Raw genomic sequence first — 16,328 nt, 5'->3', positions numbered from 1 at the left:
GGCGTCACTAGGCTCTGAGGACAGGGGGGGCTTAGCCCCCTGGAGATGCACAGGATATGAATGAATGCAGTAGACAGAAGAAAATCCAAAAAATCTCATCTAATCTAAAAAAAATAATACATTTATATGTACAAGTACACACAATCTACACTACAAAATCGCTGCTCAAGCTCTGCAACCATTCTGTCCGGTGGAAAGTGATCAATGATATAATAATCATTATTATATTATTAATTAGCCTATTATTATTACTATGATCATTCTTTGTCTTCTGATTATTACTGCTACAAGTACTAGGCTAGTATTAGCCTGCTTATCGGCTTGCTTATTAGTCTGTTTTGCCCTAGTATATAACATTTGTCAGAGATTTTTTTGTAAAAAAATCAATAAAAATGATCAAAAAATCAATAAAATATATAAAACTATTTAGGGGGGCTTAAGTACATTTTGGGGGGGGGGGGTGACGTCACTGGTGGTTACGCCTTTTGGTTACATCCAATGCTAGCTGTCCTGACAATATTTTCCCGGTTAAACACCAAAAATCAATGATTACTGGATATTAGGAGTCTAGTAATGGGTCATAATGGGTCATAATGGGTCATAATGGGTCATAATGGGTCACAATGGGTCATAATGGGTCATGGAGGTGTCAATATGGAAACTTCTACTTAAACTTCCCTCCTTCGGTCAATTGACCCGGTCTTGGAAATTAGAGCCCGTTATATCTACTGTTGGTCTTACATAAAAATACACGTATTTTGTTGTATTCAATGTTGAACAAAATGTATATATACATTTGAAATATGTGGCCTTCACGGCCCGATGAAGACAACACAGCAGCCCGCGGTGAACGCACCGTTTAACAGTCGCCACCAGGGGGCAGGCTACTCGTAGGGGATTGGTTAGGATGAAGTTGTGATCCACTGTGATTGGCTGACTAGCCTGTCAGTGTACTCTTAGGTCCACGCTCGTTAATGGGCCCGTTTGGTCATTCGGTGTAGTTTTCGCTCAAATGCCAGGAAAAACCAGTTCGTTGTATGAAAGAGTGGATTTGGAATCCAGCACATAGAAGGACGAGACCCTGTCAGGAAATTGCAAGATGCCACGGCAGCACGGATGATGCGTGGGATAATAAGCCTCGTTGGGACTGTGTGCCGTGTATAGTCTGCATTGCTCCTTCCTCCTTCACAGCCATCTGCAGGAGGGGGAGGAGGATCCACAATAGCTGCCTCGCATCCAGCCGAGCCAAGGGAAGCGGATGGGATGCGGATTTGATGAAAGGTGAGTGCCGATCCGACCTGCATCAAAATGCTCCTTATTTATCCAAAGGCACGTGCCTGGAATATCGCCATGAGGTTGTCACGTCATCTCCTTTTTAGGGATGCTTCCTTCCCGTCCAGGCCTCTGCAGTCTGACGTTTTTCAATAACAGCCCCTCTGCCATGGTTGCTAATTATGCTTTGATGATTATGACTTGGTGATTGGGCGTCGTCTTGAAGCTAATCTGGAAGCAGCACGTTGACTTGTTATCATCCAGCATGCTAACAGTGGAGGGTTTAACGCTCCTCAAACTACTACAATAACTGCCGTGGTCAATATTTGTATACAATTTGGATGAGCATGAAAAAGACGCAAGAGTACATTGTTGGAATAGGTAATAAACATCAAAATGGAAACTAGAATTCTTTTCCATTCCCCTCCCCATCTTCTGCTGCTCCAAGCCCCTCTTGCTCCATCATTTGTCTGGATTTAGCTATCACGTGTTCATTTTTGAGTGGCATGATGACGTTCCTCTGTGACGTCATCTCATGGGTGCCTTTCTTGGACAGTGCATCTACTGTGGGTCCTGCAGCTTCTCTAAAGACATTGGAACTCTGACGCCCGACTGTCCCCGCTGGGCCATTTTTTGCTGTTCCATACCTCTGTGCTGAAGGTTGTGGGACAGCATCTTCATCCAATGGCAGGTTGGGTGCTCTTGTGGTTGCCAATGGAGGCCATCCAGGATGATGGAACCATGATTCCACTCCATCCAGGATGAGCAAAGTCATTGGATGGATGGGTGGATGGGTGGCTGGGTGGATAGGACTAATGGAGGCAACAGTAAAAATTGTCATGTAATTGTATTTGAACATCCATCAGGTTCCAATGGAATACATCCCATCATCAATTCCCAGTTCCACATGTCCAAAAAAAGAGTAGGAAGAAGCAAAGCTTATTAAATCCTACCCTTTGAGTGTTCCCTCGGTATTGTCTCACCCAATACCGACACCTAGTGGCCAACGTAGACTACTACATTCACAATGATAACAATGATCATTTGTATTTTACTTCATTTAGTTCCATCATTTCAATATTTCATGCTTGAAAATGCTTCATTTAGGCCCAAAATGAATAAATATGCACAATAAGTCATAACAATAACTAGTCCATGTTCAACCACCAAGCACTGATCACTTGTTGTTATTCATATTTAATAAGTAGTAAATGAAGTACCCGTGGGCCCGGTGAAAGGCCACACATAATAAGTTCTTCTTCTTCACAGAAGCGCAACTTTCCTGGGGATGCAGATTTCCACAGAGGAGGTTTTTGTCTTGACCGGATAGAGGGCCTGTTAGACACGGTACGTGTTTGTACATATGATCGTTGACGAGGCACGTCATCATGCTGTCAGCTTTACAGATGCCACTTTAGTTTCCATAGCGACCCTCGCGGTAGTAGGAGTGTGAAGGTGACCGTAGGGGTGCTATTTTATGTCTAGAGGGCTCTATTCATGTTTAACGTGTATTTAGAAAGTGGTACAGAGACTTTTTAGTGTCTGTCTAGCAAAAGATTCCATGTATAAATAAAGAATCCTGTTGGTTGGGTGGAACCAAGGAATTGAAACCAATGAGGGATTATGCTCAAAGTGAGAGGTAGCGTTAAACACCAACAGGAAATGAAAGCAGAGAAGAGAAAGAAGCAACATGGAAGGCAGAACATGGCTTCCTGGTGTTTCTGTTTGGATGGATGATATCTTTGTGCTCGACAGGCGTTTAGCATGCGTACCGTGAGGAAACCTCTCCTCTTCGCCATCCTGGTGTCGGTGGTTCTGGTGCTGGCTCTCATCCACATGTGGTCCACCTGCGTGTCCACCACCGTAGACGTCTGGCAGCGACATGATCTTCTCGAGAAGCACACCGACCAACTGCGGCAAGCCGACCCCCAACTGAGCGCCATCCCCTTCCACGTGCGTGAGGGTGTAGCGAGGTAAGAGTTAGCATGGCTTTCTTCTTCTTCTTTTCACACATAATGTCAATGCTGTAGCTTACAGGTCTTCTATTCATTGGAAGGAGGCCACAGGTTATTATTTCCTCCATGTGAAAACTTTACCTACAACATTTCCCTTTGGTTGGGGTTAACCCCTTTGGTTGGGGTTAACCCCTTTGGTTGGAGTTAACCCCTTTGGTTGGGGTTAACCCCTTTGGTTGGGGTTAACCCCTTTGGTTGGGGTTAACCCAACGCAGTACGAACAACTGACAGTTTAAGTGGCTTAGTTGTCATATTTGTCAATGTTAGAAAGGGCCAATGCTAACGGCGAGGAGCATTTACAGGGTATGCTAGAGGGTATGCTAGAGGGTATGGTAGAGGGTATGGTAGAGGGTATGGTAGAGTGTATGGTAGAGTGTATGGTGGAGTGTATGGTGGAGTGTATGGTGGAGTGTATGGTAGACGGTATGGTAGACGGTATGGTGGAGTGTATGGTAGACGGTATGGTAGAGTGTATGGTAGAGTGTATGGTGGAGTGTATGGTAGACGGTATGGTAGAGTGTATGGTGGAGTGTATGGTGGAGTGTATGGTAGACGGTATGGTAGACGGTATGGTGGAGTGTATGGTAGACGGTATGGTAGAGTGTATGGTAGAGTGTATGGTAGAGTGTATGGTAGAAAGAATGGTAGAGTGTATGGTAGAGTGTATGGTAGACGGTATGGTAGAGTGTATGGTAGAAAGTATGGTAGAGTGTATGGTAGACGGTATGGTAGAGTGTATGGTAGACGGTATGGTGGAGTGTATGGTAGAAAGTATGCTAGAGTGTATGGTAGAGTGTATGGTAGATGATATGGTGGAGTGTATGGTAAAAAGTATGGTAGAGTGTATGGTAGAGTGTATGGTAGAAAGTATGGTAGAGTGTATGGTAGACTGTATGGTGGAGTGTATGGTAGAGTGTATGGTAGACTGTATGGTAGACGGTATGGTAGAGTGTATGGTAGACAGTATGGTAGACGGTATGGTAGAGTGTAGGACGAACTCCAGCGTGGTGAACTCCACGGTGACTTTGCCAGCTTGTTGGGGCGCAACGGATGCGTGTGCGAGAGCCAAGGCGTCCACCTGCCCTACCTGCAAATGCTCACCTCGTGGGTGTCGGCTCAGCCGCTGCACACGGCCTTCCAGGCATCGGAGCTGGAGGAGGTGAGGAGGAGGCGGGACCAGGAGTTCAAGAGTTTCCAGAGCAGGCAAGCGGCGCTGTGCCAACAAAGCAAGAGCGGCTGTTAGTGACTTTGGCGCCGGTGCTGACAGGCGCACGCTGTGCCTTGCAGGTCATACACGCCGGCGGATACGCTCATCACAGCTGAGGCTAACAATCCTTTGCAGTATCCCACGCAGGGAGTGGAGGTGCGGCCGATGAAGACCATCATCATCCCAGGTAGGAAGCACCAAATGTGGCTGAGCCAGCAGCCACCAAAGAACAAACCAATGGATTCTTCTGCTCATTTCAGGTTTGGCCTTACATGCCCCCCCCAGAGACCGCTACTCGGTGAGCGTTGATTCAGGGTCGCTATCCAAAGACGTTACCTTCATTTGTGTCTCTGGCGCCACCGCAGATCAACCTCACCGCCACGCTGGGGACCCTGAATGTGGCCGCCGAGGTGCAAGGGGTTCAAATCCGGGGCGACGGAAAGATGCACATGTCTCTGTCCAGCGACGTGCTGACCAACCTCAACCGCCAGCTGCAGTTTGTCACCTACACCAACACCGTCTTCCACCCCAGCACCGCCGACGCAGGTACACACACGGCCAGGAGGCCCCGCATCAAACCTCACGTAATCGTCTCACCTCATCTGGATTGAAAGTCGTTCACATTACGTTTACAACCAAACTCAATATGACTTTGATCCAAATTGAGCACCGATCTGAATGGAACATGAGAATATATTCTTTACAATATGCTAAAAACAATAAAAGGACTGTATATGAAACCACATTTGATCTGAATTTAACACTATGTCAGATTGGATCTGATCCAGATTCGGCATGTGGCACCTAAATTATATTCACATATTTTGTTATCATTTCAAACAGACATATATTATACATTTTATATGAAACGACTGTACTGTAGTGTGAAACCAAATTTAATCTGGATCAGATTTGGCATCTGGATTTTTTAAATATTATATCAACATATTTTGATATCATTTCAAATAGGGGTAGGCTCCAGCACCCCCACGACCCTGGTGAGAATAAGATGAACTGTAGTGTGTTACCAAGTTGAATCTGTATCTGATCCAGATGAAACCTGGTTTAAGTGTTTGGCAGAAATGCTATTGAAGCTAGACAAACATTTCATTCCAAAGGATGCTGTTCCTATACTATAAAAGCAGATTCAATGTGGATGTAATCCAGATTGGGTATTTGTTGCCTCCTGTTTGGTTCCTAAGATGTGAGCTGGTCCACTTGTTGAGGTTGCAGGTGAGACCTGTATGAGTATGAGATCTGAGTCAGCAGCTCTGTTCCAAGTCCAAGCAGTGTCGTGTTTCTTAGTGCACGTGGAGACGGAGGGCCATGGCGCCAACTTCATCATCAAAGTCCGCCACGGCGTGAGACCCAAACTCTACAACACAGGACCCCAAGGAGGTGCCTTGCACTTTCACTTCTTTTCTTTTTGGGGAATGCTGCCCGGCATCCATTTGCAATCCTTATGTCAAACATGAACACACGTTTTTATAAAGATACACAAAGAGATAAAGAGGCAGACACACCTATTCCATCTTTACACCATCTTCCATGTCCGTCATGGCAGCTGCCTGTGAAGCACATTGGTCTTATTGTTTTTAGGAACATTGTGACACCCAAGAACTACGTTATGGGCGTAGCAGGCCAGCGACTAGCAGGCTAGCGACTAGCATCTATGTTGCTATGTGTCATGCGTGCACCCAGGAAGGAAGTACTACACGTATGACACGTTGCCATCAATGTACCTGTTACTACAGGCTCACAGCACGGATGGAAAACCTTGTTGGAGCTTTTTGGAGTTTGGCGTTAGCACGGAGGGAATGGGTGTGTCCCATTACGTACTTTGTTAGCACCCTCATGCTAGCCGTGTTTGTGTGTTCATGCCTCACATAAGGACCGTGTGCACGTTACCTTGAATAATCCAAGTGGTGAAGGTGACTTCCATCTTCCGTCTTCCTTCTTCCGTCTGCAAGAGTACAACATCAGCACTCTGGTCACCATCTTAACGAAGACCTTCCTGCGTTACGACAAGCTTCAAAACCTCATCGACAGCGTGAGGAAATTCTATCCCACCGTGACCATCATCATCGCCGACGACAGTAAAAATCCCCAGACCATCTCGGGACCTTACATTGAGCATTACATCATGCCTTTTGGAAAGGTAAGGGCGGCGCTGGGACGCTTCAGGCTGCGGGATAGTCCACCTGTCTTCCTGTCCTCCTGTCCTCCTGTCTGTCCTCCAGGGGTGGTTTGCTGGCCGAAACCTGGCCCTTTCCCAGGCGACCACCAAGTATGTGCTGTGGGTGGATGATGACTTCATCTTCACCAGCAGCACCAAGCTGGAGAAACTGGTGGACGTCTTAGAGAGGACCACCTTGGACCTGGTGGGAAACACACACACACACACACACACACACCTTTGCTGCTTGACCTTTCTGACGTCCTACCTGTGTGTGTGTGTGTGTGTGTGTGCAGGTGGGCGGCGCAGTGCGGGAGGTGACGGGGTATACCAGCAGCTACAGGCATACCATGTCCGTTGAACCGGGGGAGGAGGATGGCGACTGTCTGCACATCCGGAGGGGCTTTTATCACGGCATCCAAGGCTTCCCCAACTGCGTGGTGACAGACGGGGTCATCAACTTCTTCCTGGCTCGCACCGACAAGCTGCAGCAGGTCGGCTTCGACCCACAACTCAACAGGGTGGCCCACCTGGGTAAGTACAGAGGAGACTTTTTGCTTTCAAAATGAGAGAAAATGCCTCAGCCTGGTGGCCAGGCGCACCTGGGTCTCCAAAACATTGGTGGCTGTAGGCAACCCCCAATGTCGTTCTTTCATGTGCCGTCAACATCCAGCAGCTTGATCTACCTCTGCATGCGCTCTAAGAACCTTGAGTGCATCATGTGATGGCATTTGTTTGCAGAGTTTTTCATCGAGGGCCTGGGGTCTCTCCACGTGGGCTCTTGTGACGACGTCATCGTCGGCCATGCCAGCAAGATCAAAGTCCCCTGGGTCGCCCAGTCGGAAAGCGACAAGGCCTACGCCAGCTTCCGGTACGCGGCGACCTCCCCCAGCAGATTCGGCCTGATGTACTTCAAGTATCGACTGCAATGTCTGACTCACAGCAACTAGTTTGGGCTTTTTGGAACCTGAAGATGCCAAAGGGGACCAGGATAACGATGACACCTTTTGGAACCTGAAGATGCCAAAGGGGACCAGGATAACGATGACACCTTTTGGAACCTGAAGATGCCAAAGGGGACCAGGATAACGATGACACCTTTTGGAACCTGAAGATGCCAAAGGGGACCAGGATAACGATGACACCTTTTGGAACCTGAAGATGCCAAAGGGGACCAGGATAACGATGACACCTTTTGGAACCTGAAGATGCCAAAGGGGACCAGGATAACGATGACACCTTTTGGAACCTGAAGATGCCAAAGGGGACCAGGATAACGATGACACCTTTTGGAACCTGAAGATGCCAAAGGGGACCAGGATAACGATGACACCTTTTGGAACCTGAAGATGCCAAAGGGGACCAGGATAACGATGACACCTTTTGGAACCTGAGGATGCCAAAGGGGACCAGGATAACGATGATTCCATACGTCAAGCAAACAGTATTGACAAAGACCCTGTGACACTTGGCGAGTCCCGGGCACCGATGGTGTGAATGCACCAGGGACGACGTCTGTTGATATTGTGACCCGTCAGACCATTTTGGGCTTTGAGGTGTTTCTACTGCACCGTTAGCCTTCCTACTCCTGTCCTCGGGTGGCCGGTTGACATATTGGACCAACGTCAAGCGAAGGCTTGAAAAAAAAAACCAAACTCAAAACAACTTGCTTCTATTGCTGTTTTTACCCTGGCCTACAGAGGGCGACATTTGCCAATACAGCAGATAGACCATCTATTCGCGGTCGCTAACCGACATAGTGTTGCCAACTTGGTGATCTGGCACCATTCTAGACTTTCCTTGACGTTGTTGGGGACTTTTCTCACATGGTGAGAGCACGTATTGTCCTATTGTCCTGCATTTGGTGTCCTGACTTGGTCCGCCCTGCCAAGTTGTGGAGCTACTGGCAGCCAAAGTGCTATGGCACATATTCACCAAAAGAGGGTGCTACTCACCCAATGGGCCGCCAATGGGCCGCCAATGGGCCACCAAAGGGGCCGCAAGGGGGCTCTTTTTAAATCAGCCCTCTAGGCATTTTAGAAAATCTAATTAAACAAGAAAACTATGAAAAACCACAAGAAAAGAGCAGTTATTTGACTCATGAAAATATTGGAATAAAATCATAATATTCAAATAAAATAAATGTATTCAGTATTAGCCATAAGACAGAAGAACGTTGTACATGTCGGGAAGATGAGATTGGGAAAAATTGTGACATTATGAGAATAAAGTCAAAATATGGAAGTTATGAAAAAAGAGAGAAATGACACCAAAATAATGTCAATGTAATGTAATATAATGTCAAAGAACAATGGCGGTTTCATTCCAAGAAGTTGATTTAAATAAAGTATCAAGAAAGCAGAAGAAGGCCGTTCGTGTTTGGACTCAGGCTGGCTAAACACGGGTGATAGGAATAAAACCATGAGAATGAGGCCCCCATCTGATGGAATAAAACCATGAGAATGAGGCCCCCATCTGATAGGAATAAAACCATGAGAATGAGGCCCCCATCTGATAGGAATAAAACCATGAGAATGAGGCCCCCATCTGATAGGAATAAAACCATGAGAATGAGGCCCCCATCTGATAGGAATAAAACCATGAGAATGAGGCCCCCATCTGATAGGAATAAAACCATGAGAATGAGGCCCCCATCTGATGGAATAAAACCATGAGAATGAGGCTCCCTTCTGATGGAATAAAACCATGAGAATGAGGCCCCCATCTGATAGGAATAAAACCATGAGAATGAGGCCCCCATCTGATGGAATAAAACCATGAGAATGAGGCCCCCATCTGATGGGAATAAAACCATGAGAATGAGGCCCCCATCTGATGGAATAAAACCATGAGAATGAGGCCCCCATCTGATGGAATAAAACCATGAGAATGAGGCCCCCATCTGATGGAATAAAACCATGAGAATGAGGCCCCCATCTGATGGGAATAAAACCATGAGAATGAGGCCCCCATCTGATGGAATAAAACCATGAGAATGAGGCCCCCATCTGATAGGAATAAAACCATGAGAATGAGGCCCCCATCTGATGGAATAAAACCATGAGAATGAGGCCCCCATCTGATGGGAATAAAACCATGAGAATGAGGCCCCCATCTGATGGGAATAAAACCATGAGAATGAGGCCCCCATCTGATGGAATAAAACCATGAGAATGAGGCCCCCATCTGATGGAATAAAACCATGAGAATGAGGCCCCCATCTGATGGAATAAAACCATGAGAATGAGGCCCCCATCTGATGGAATAAAACCATGAGAATGAGGCCCCCATCTGATGGAATAAAACCATGAGAATGAGGCCCCCATCTGATGGAATAAAACCATGAGAATGAGGCCCCCATCTGATGGAATAAAACCATGAGAATGAGGCCCCCATCTGATAGGAATAAAACCATGAGAATGAGGCCCCCATCTGATGGAATAAAACCATGAGAATGAGGCCCCCATCTGATGGGAATAAAACCATGAGAATGAGGCCCCCATCTGATGGGAATAAAACCATGAGAATGAGGCCCCCATCTGATGGGAATAAAACCATGAGAATGAGGCCCCCATCTGATGGAATAAAACCACTTTGGTATCTCTTTACCACCTTCTTAATACGTTTTTGAACATGACGAGAGCCCTCCATACATGAAATAACACCCCTACAGTCATGAAAAACAGTTATGTTGGCTGAGACACACAAGCACCATGACAGTAACATGAGTGCCACCTAGTGACCAGTGCACAATACTACATACTACAATACTACAATACTAAATACTACATACACAACCTGTTTCCATGGTCTCTTGGATGCCTTATATTCCTATTAGGCATTGTCATGCTTCAAGATTAGGATGTTTGATATCGAAAACCAATATTGTCCAACTATTAATTTCTGATTCCAATATCAACCAATTCTAATACCAATATTGATATGTGGAACATCAAATGTTTGATTGAGTAAAACATATGTAGTACTTTACATTTATTTCATGTGAAGGAACTTATTGATTTCATTTATTGATCATTATGTATTCATTTTTTCCTTCTGCATTAATTGATCGTTATGTATTGATTGATCACTGATCATTATGTATTGATTGATCATTGTATATTGTATATGGATTGACCACAGTGTATAGCCAGAGGAGTTTAACACCCCCCCCCCCTTGCAGGCTGGTTGCAAGGTTTCCCTGAGAGGATCCCAGTTTTGGTCTTACGGGCTTTGCTAGCTCATTCTGCATTATTCGCTGGTACTGTCTTTTGTGTTGCTATCTGCTCCTGCCAATGCTGTGTGATGTTTTAGCACCTTCTCCAAGACACCGTGACCTTCTGACATTTCCGTCAAGTTGGAGAGGGGATTACGGTCTCTGACGTTACGCTGCCTGAAGTCGGGTCTATTTCTCACCCGGAGAACGTTTCATCAACTCAGTACTAATGACATGCTCTACATGGGTCCTCATCAAAGGGAAGATCCAGATACCGATAAATATTTGTGTCCGATACTATTGGACATCCCTAAGCTCCCTGAGCTTCAATATGCATCACGTAGGCCGGATTCTAACACCATGAAGTGGTGAGGGATTTACTGTATGCAAAAGAAGGATTTTTACCAAAAGTGATTTATTGTCTTCTTTTCTTGTTTCTTGTGAATGAGCCACTGTGACTTGAAGAATGCGAGCGAGAGTACCAGATTGTCGCTGCCTTGACCAGGTGATGATGGACTCAGGGTTCACCGTCAAGGAGGGTGCTGGCCTGGAAGCCGGCAGTCACACCCTGAAGGAAGAAACGGTTACAAGCTCATCCAAAAAGCTGCAGTCATGACTTCCGGCCACTGGAGGCAGCATTCAGGCAGAAATACAAACAGTCCCAAAAGTGAGCCCTACATTAGTGTCAACCATTTGAGTACACACTTGGATGCATGGCCGTCACCATTGGGAGTGATAGTTTTGACTTCCGGGGTCTGTGCAATACTTCCTGGGGTGGCTACCATCCCATCAAGGTAACATTACTGACACCTGTTGGCCAGTTCCAGTACTACACATCATCACTACTTCTCAATGCCTTACTCTGTAGTTGGAAAATGCTTCATCGCCGCCAAAAGAAGGTGAAATGAGCTGTGGGAAACTATTCAGGAATAGATTTAGATGAAGGGACGACCGTACCTGCATGCTGGGCGTCCCGTGGCGTACAGCGAGGCGGGGGGCTGCTTGATGCGGCATCACTGCATCAGGGTTAGAAACCTTAAGAGTGGGGGAGGATGAAGGAAGGGTGAGAAAGGTGAAGAAAGGTGAAGCGTGAACGCCAGGTGCGAGGGATCGGTTGTACCGCCTTTCCTGCCGGGCTGTGCTGGGGCAGACGCAGCGACGGCAGGGAGGTGTTGTGACACAACAGGCCAGGCTGCTGATGGCGTTCCATGGACGCACACGAGAACGTCTGCGGGCCGCCGGGAGACTTGACGTTCCTGCCGAGGCTGCTTGATTTGCTCTCCCTTCGTTGGTACTCGATAGGAGACTGGAGGGCTGGAGCCGGGACAGGAAGAACCAAATGAAACGCAACCTTTCTGATGGTTTCTGATTGTGCCATGATGGCACCATGCTGGAGTACCGTTAAGGAAGTTCCTTTGGGTCTCTAAAATTTGCACCACATCGCCGAACCAAGTACGTCGTATTTCTGGAGATGACGCCTGCATGATGAAGCGAGTCACGCTGCGGTTCATGCCACGGGACGTCAGGACCAGGCAGCACGGGTCCTCCACGCCGTTCTGCTCCACGCCCAAGCAGCTGACCTGCCATCATCAACAGTAGTTGTACCAAGCCAAATACAACTACAGGGCATTCAGGAGGTGCATTCAAAGACCTTGTAATGACCTGTGGTTACACTCCTTGGGATCTAATTCTGCAGAGCACCGAGACCGAGATGGGCGTGGCGTGGCGGCACACCAGGTCGAGGTGTCCACAATGTTGTGACCAAACAGCATGACAACGGTGCCGAGAAAGCTCGCCAGCGCCGACCTGGTCTATTTTTGGCGCAAGCGAAGCGCAGCCTGCATAATGGTAAGTTGGCTGACGTCATTGGGACCCTCCGAAACCCTCTACCAACATTTTCCATCCAAGTCCATTGATGATAACATGTAGTACTACAGTACTTAGTACTTAGTACCATACGGGACATCTTCCTTATCTCACTGATTGGAACTAAGGCTACTTCCGTCAACAAGGTCATGGAAATGGAACACTGTTCCAGTTTTTGGGAAAGTTGGTGTCAAAGAAGCTATGTCTCAATGACGTGCATTGGTAGCTTGCTCATATTAACTTATGAACATATTATAACACCAGAAAAAAGTGAATATGACCAGAGTTGCATTAACACCTATTTCATGGCGGAAATATGTGTATCCCAATACTAGCATGACTAGCTAGCTCATATGAAATCATTTTCTCCTGTTATAATGCACAGCAAATGGAAAGACATACGTACGTATGTGCTCATGTTTCACATAAGGATTGGGAATGATGGTCAATATTCCAAAGAAGTACACTTCCCCTTTAAGACTGATATGGTAGAGACAAGGTTTTTGTGTCTAGCGGTACTTGATGATCCACTGGGTGCTGAGACCTTGGAAGATGTGACTGAGGAAGACATGATCAACACTTACCTTGATGCTGTTTTTAAAAGTGTAGCCTGGTAAAGAGAAGCCTTTTTTCTTATCGATTGGCTCGCTGAAGATGACCAGCTGCTCAAACAGGAAGACTCTCCTCTCCTTGGGTCTGGACAGGAAGCCGCCTTCCTGCTCGCTGACAGAGAAGGTGTCCTGCTGGAGCAGCTTCCCTTGCGCCGTGATTTTCCCCTGACACAAATAGACATCCATCACACAGTCGTCATGAAGCATCTGCACGCAGAAGTGGAATGTCTCACCTCGAAGCCTTGCAGCCTGCCCACGTTCATCATGTCGTTGCAGCGTTTGGGCACAAAACACATGACCTCCACAGCCCTCTGCAGGACAAGGGTCATGTCAAAAGACGCCTGTTGCACAGAGGAACGCTTGAAAGGGAATACCTGCAGCTGCTCCACATCGCGCCCCGCTTTGCTGTAATGCTTGAGGAAGTCCTGAGGGCGACAAACAACTTTGAATGGATGTCAGGGATCCGAGCGAACGTCACCACAGGGTGATGTGAACCTTGAGTAGGAGCTGATACTTCATGATGCGCTGGACCGGTTTGATCAGCAGGTCGTTGAGCTGCAGCCTGTGGCCCAACTGCTGCCTGAGATCCTGGCAGGCGACACGAGAAGGCGGTGGGGGTGTACTGTTCGCCGACGCCACTCGTCAAGTAACACTCTTACCTCAAAGAAGGTGTCGATGTACTCGGAGACCACGTGCTCCGATTTGGGTTTGTTCTGACAGTAAACCACGTACATGTGAAGCCTGCGCTCCTGGAAGCACACGGACACGCCTCAGGCTTTGCTTGAACTTGCCGGATGGGGGGCTTGTCCGGGTGGGTGTGGCTGGACGGGTGCTGAATAGGTGGTTGGGTGGGTAGGCTGCTGGATAGACTTTGGGTGATGGGGGTTTTGGGGGCGGATGGATGGATAGCTGAGGGGTGGTTGGATGGTTTGTTGGGTGGCTGAGATGGATATGAGGGGTTGGTGGTGTAATGGACAGAAGGTTCAGGGAGGGATGTGTCGGCAGGGGGGGGGTCTGTTGGATGCATTTCTGGAGGGTGTGTGCGTGCATTGATGGATGGATGGGTGAGAAAGTGGGGGGGGTTGGATGGATAGTGAGGTGAATGGTTGGGTCAACGTGGGTACCATCTGTACCTGGTGTGGGCGGGTACGTTGGTGGTTTCGTTGAATGGATGGGTTTGATGTACTCACATGTTTAATGAAGAGCTGGGCCAAGGAGTCGGGATCAGCCACACATTTCTCCAGCTCGCCAAGGAAATAGCTGAGGAACACAATAGAGGAAAACATCTGACAAGGTGGCAAACAAGTCTCCTTGATATGAAATGAAATTGTTTTTTCATCCACCTCTTATGCCAGTCCAATATCTGATGGATGTTTCCAAACACAATCCTATCTTTCCCCTTAAGATCTTCTGGAACGCCCTGATTGGCCATGGTTGCCATATAGCCCTACACACACACACATGGGATATCAGAAGATGCAGATTGGTAGCTATACTGGTAGCTATACTGGTAGCTGTACTGGTAGCTCTACTGGTAGCTATGAAGTGCAACATACGTGTACGATGAGTCCAAGGTCTTCCACATACAAGCGTTCAGTCTCTACCAGCTCAGTCAGCACATATCTAAGAGGAAGACATGCTTCATTCATTATCGAGGGTGAGGGGGGGTGCCACTGGTGCCACTCGGTTCACCATATTGGGGCTACCAGATGTCTACTACATTACACCCTGTGTGTATGCAAGCGGCCCCGCCTCCACCCACCCAGACAGAGTGCTCCCTCCATTCATGCCATTGTTCTATGGAACAAACATGCCAATGCCCAGAGTGAACTCTCTTCCTGTCTTTCCATTGATTAGTGATTGATTGATTGATTGACTGTCGTCCCAGGCCCACAGACAATCTGGACGCCACATTCACCTTCTATGGCGACCTATTTTCCTTAGTTTTAACATTGACAGACACGCATATATTTACATATATATATATATATATATATATATAAATATAAAACAGATGAGGGCCCAGGCGTTTCGGGTCTTTTCTGCAGAACTCTGTCACAGATAGCTGGCTTCTCTGTCCCTCTCCATCACATGGGCTGGAGCTCATGATAAAAATGCCGACACTTACAAGCTCTTCTCCAAGGCCCCGTTTCTCTCCTCCTCGCCGGCCGCTGCTCCACACCACTGGCTTTCTGCGTCCGGGGTCACAGCGCGGCTGTCCTCGGTTTGCGTGGCGTTGAAGACGGATTTGTGGCCCTGAAAGAAAGACATGACGTTGTCAGCATGACATGCTGGGGTCTGACCAGCGGTGAGTGGCGTGTGGAGCTTATCCGGAGATGCTGCACACACGTGGGGCCACTGGTGCTGACCCGGGGAGCATGCAGCACTAATGGCTATGGCGGCTGTTTGCGGGAGACGCCGCCATGTAGAATGAGGTCTGATGGATGGTCAAGACCTATAACATTAGAGGTTTGGGTGGGGGGGGCAAAGGAGAGCTGTTACATAACAAAGCCCTCCTCCACCCCCCTCCCCCAAAGCAGTCTGATTTAATGTGAATTTGCCTATAATCCTCTTGACATACTGCAGTCTGTTCCCTCCATCTCTCAACACTGCTGCAAATCCGTGTTACAGTAAGTCGCCACCTAGGTCACATGTGCACTTTGCTGTCTTCCTCCTGCAGACATTTTGCCTTTTCAACTGGGGGTGCACGGCATTATGGGATCAATAATTAGCCGGCAACAATTAAGAAATGATGATGTTGGATATACACCAAAAATAGCTCAGATAACCCATCACTCAAAAAAAACACTCCAATCAGACCCGTATTGTGAGGGTCAGCAAATGGCGACCTCCGAAGGACGCTGTACCAAATGCTGCATGGAGCCTCACCGGCCACCGGAAACGCCAGCACCACGGCGTATGAAAAGTGACCTCCGTGGCGTCCCACCAGCTGCTTGGGGCGTGT

At 47.6% G+C, this 16,328-nt stretch overlaps 2 protein-coding genes and 1 long non-coding RNA gene across 5 annotated transcripts in view; 1 reads left to right on the top strand and 2 right to left on the bottom strand.

Annotated features, from left to right (window-relative positions):
• The first annotated feature begins 971 nt into the window (after nt 1-971).
• b4galnt1b (beta-1,4-N-acetyl-galactosaminyl transferase 1b) lies at nt 972-8,325 on the top strand. The gene is made up of 12 exons (XM_078798484.1): nt 972-1,281; nt 2,542-2,619; nt 3,028-3,245; nt 4,320-4,490; nt 4,575-4,681; nt 4,755-4,792; nt 4,860-5,040; nt 5,800-5,892; nt 6,465-6,652; nt 6,735-6,875; nt 6,967-7,204; nt 7,412-8,325. The coding sequence occupies exons 3-12, from the start codon at nt 3,037-3,039 to the stop codon at nt 7,618-7,620; spliced, it is 1,575 nt and encodes a 524-aa protein (XP_078654610.1). The 5' UTR covers nt 972-1,281; nt 2,542-2,619; nt 3,028-3,036; the 3' UTR covers nt 7,621-8,325.
• On the bottom strand, nt 2,593-9,219 carry LOC144902034 (uncharacterized). The gene is made up of 5 exons (XR_013630268.1): nt 7,020-9,219; nt 6,403-6,872; nt 4,389-5,869; nt 3,045-3,218; nt 2,593-2,607 (listed from the first exon to the last, which is right to left on the bottom strand). It is a non-coding gene; the product is annotated as an uncharacterized LOC144902034 (long non-coding RNA).
• An 859-nt stretch (nt 9,220-10,078) lies between these two features.
• Nucleotides 10,079-16,328, bottom strand: part of arhgef25b (Rho guanine nucleotide exchange factor (GEF) 25b) — a 24,959-nt gene continuing 18,709 nt past the window's right edge. For 2 of the 3 annotated variants that reach the window (XM_058055254.2, XM_058055252.2), the window contains 13 exons: nt 15,492-15,619; nt 14,920-14,986; nt 14,707-14,810; nt 14,554-14,623; nt 14,023-14,112; nt 13,859-13,951; nt 13,738-13,788; nt 13,597-13,674; nt 13,337-13,528; nt 12,286-12,466; nt 12,007-12,200; nt 11,844-11,921; nt 11,292-11,454 (listed from right to left, as the gene is read on the bottom strand). In XM_058055254.2, the coding sequence (XP_057911237.2) occupies nt 11,404-11,454; nt 11,844-11,921; nt 12,007-12,200; nt 12,286-12,466; nt 13,337-13,528; nt 13,597-13,674; nt 13,738-13,788; nt 13,859-13,951; nt 14,023-14,112; nt 14,554-14,623; nt 14,707-14,810; nt 14,920-14,986; nt 15,492-15,619 (1,377 nt within the window). In that variant the 3' untranslated portion in view covers nt 11,292-11,403. Of the gene's footprint in view, nt 11,455-11,843; nt 11,922-12,006; nt 12,201-12,285; nt 12,467-13,336; nt 13,529-13,596; nt 13,675-13,737; nt 13,789-13,858; nt 13,952-14,022; nt 14,113-14,553; nt 14,624-14,706; nt 14,811-14,919; nt 14,987-15,491; nt 15,620-16,328 lie in introns of all 3 variants that reach the window. The other variant, XM_058055251.2, reaches the window with a different exon arrangement.

This window comes from Doryrhamphus excisus, linkage group LG18 (assembly GCF_037039965.1).
Source record: "Doryrhamphus excisus strain RoL-2023G ecotype Guam linkage group LG18, RoL_Dexc_Guam_v1.1, whole genome shotgun sequence".
Lineage (NCBI taxonomy): Eukaryota > Metazoa > Chordata > Actinopteri > Syngnathiformes > Syngnathidae > Doryrhamphus > Doryrhamphus excisus.
The sequence above is the reverse complement of the archived record's forward strand: the minus strand, read 5'-3'. Positions and strand labels throughout refer to the sequence as shown.

Bases quoted from the DNA above. Each gene is read 5' to 3' on its own strand.
- b4galnt1b (XM_078798484.1), top strand. From the start codon at position 3,037: ATGCGTACCGTGAGGAAACCTCTCCTCTTCGCCATCCTGGTGTCGGTG. The intron at 4,682-4,754 runs GTAGGAAGCACC...TGCTCATTTCAG, and splicing joins GAAGACCATCATCATCCCAG to GTTTGGCCTTACATGCCCCC. The intron at 7,205-7,411 runs GTAAGTACAGAG...ATTTGTTTGCAG, and splicing joins CAACAGGGTGGCCCACCTGG to AGTTTTTCATCGAGGGCCTG.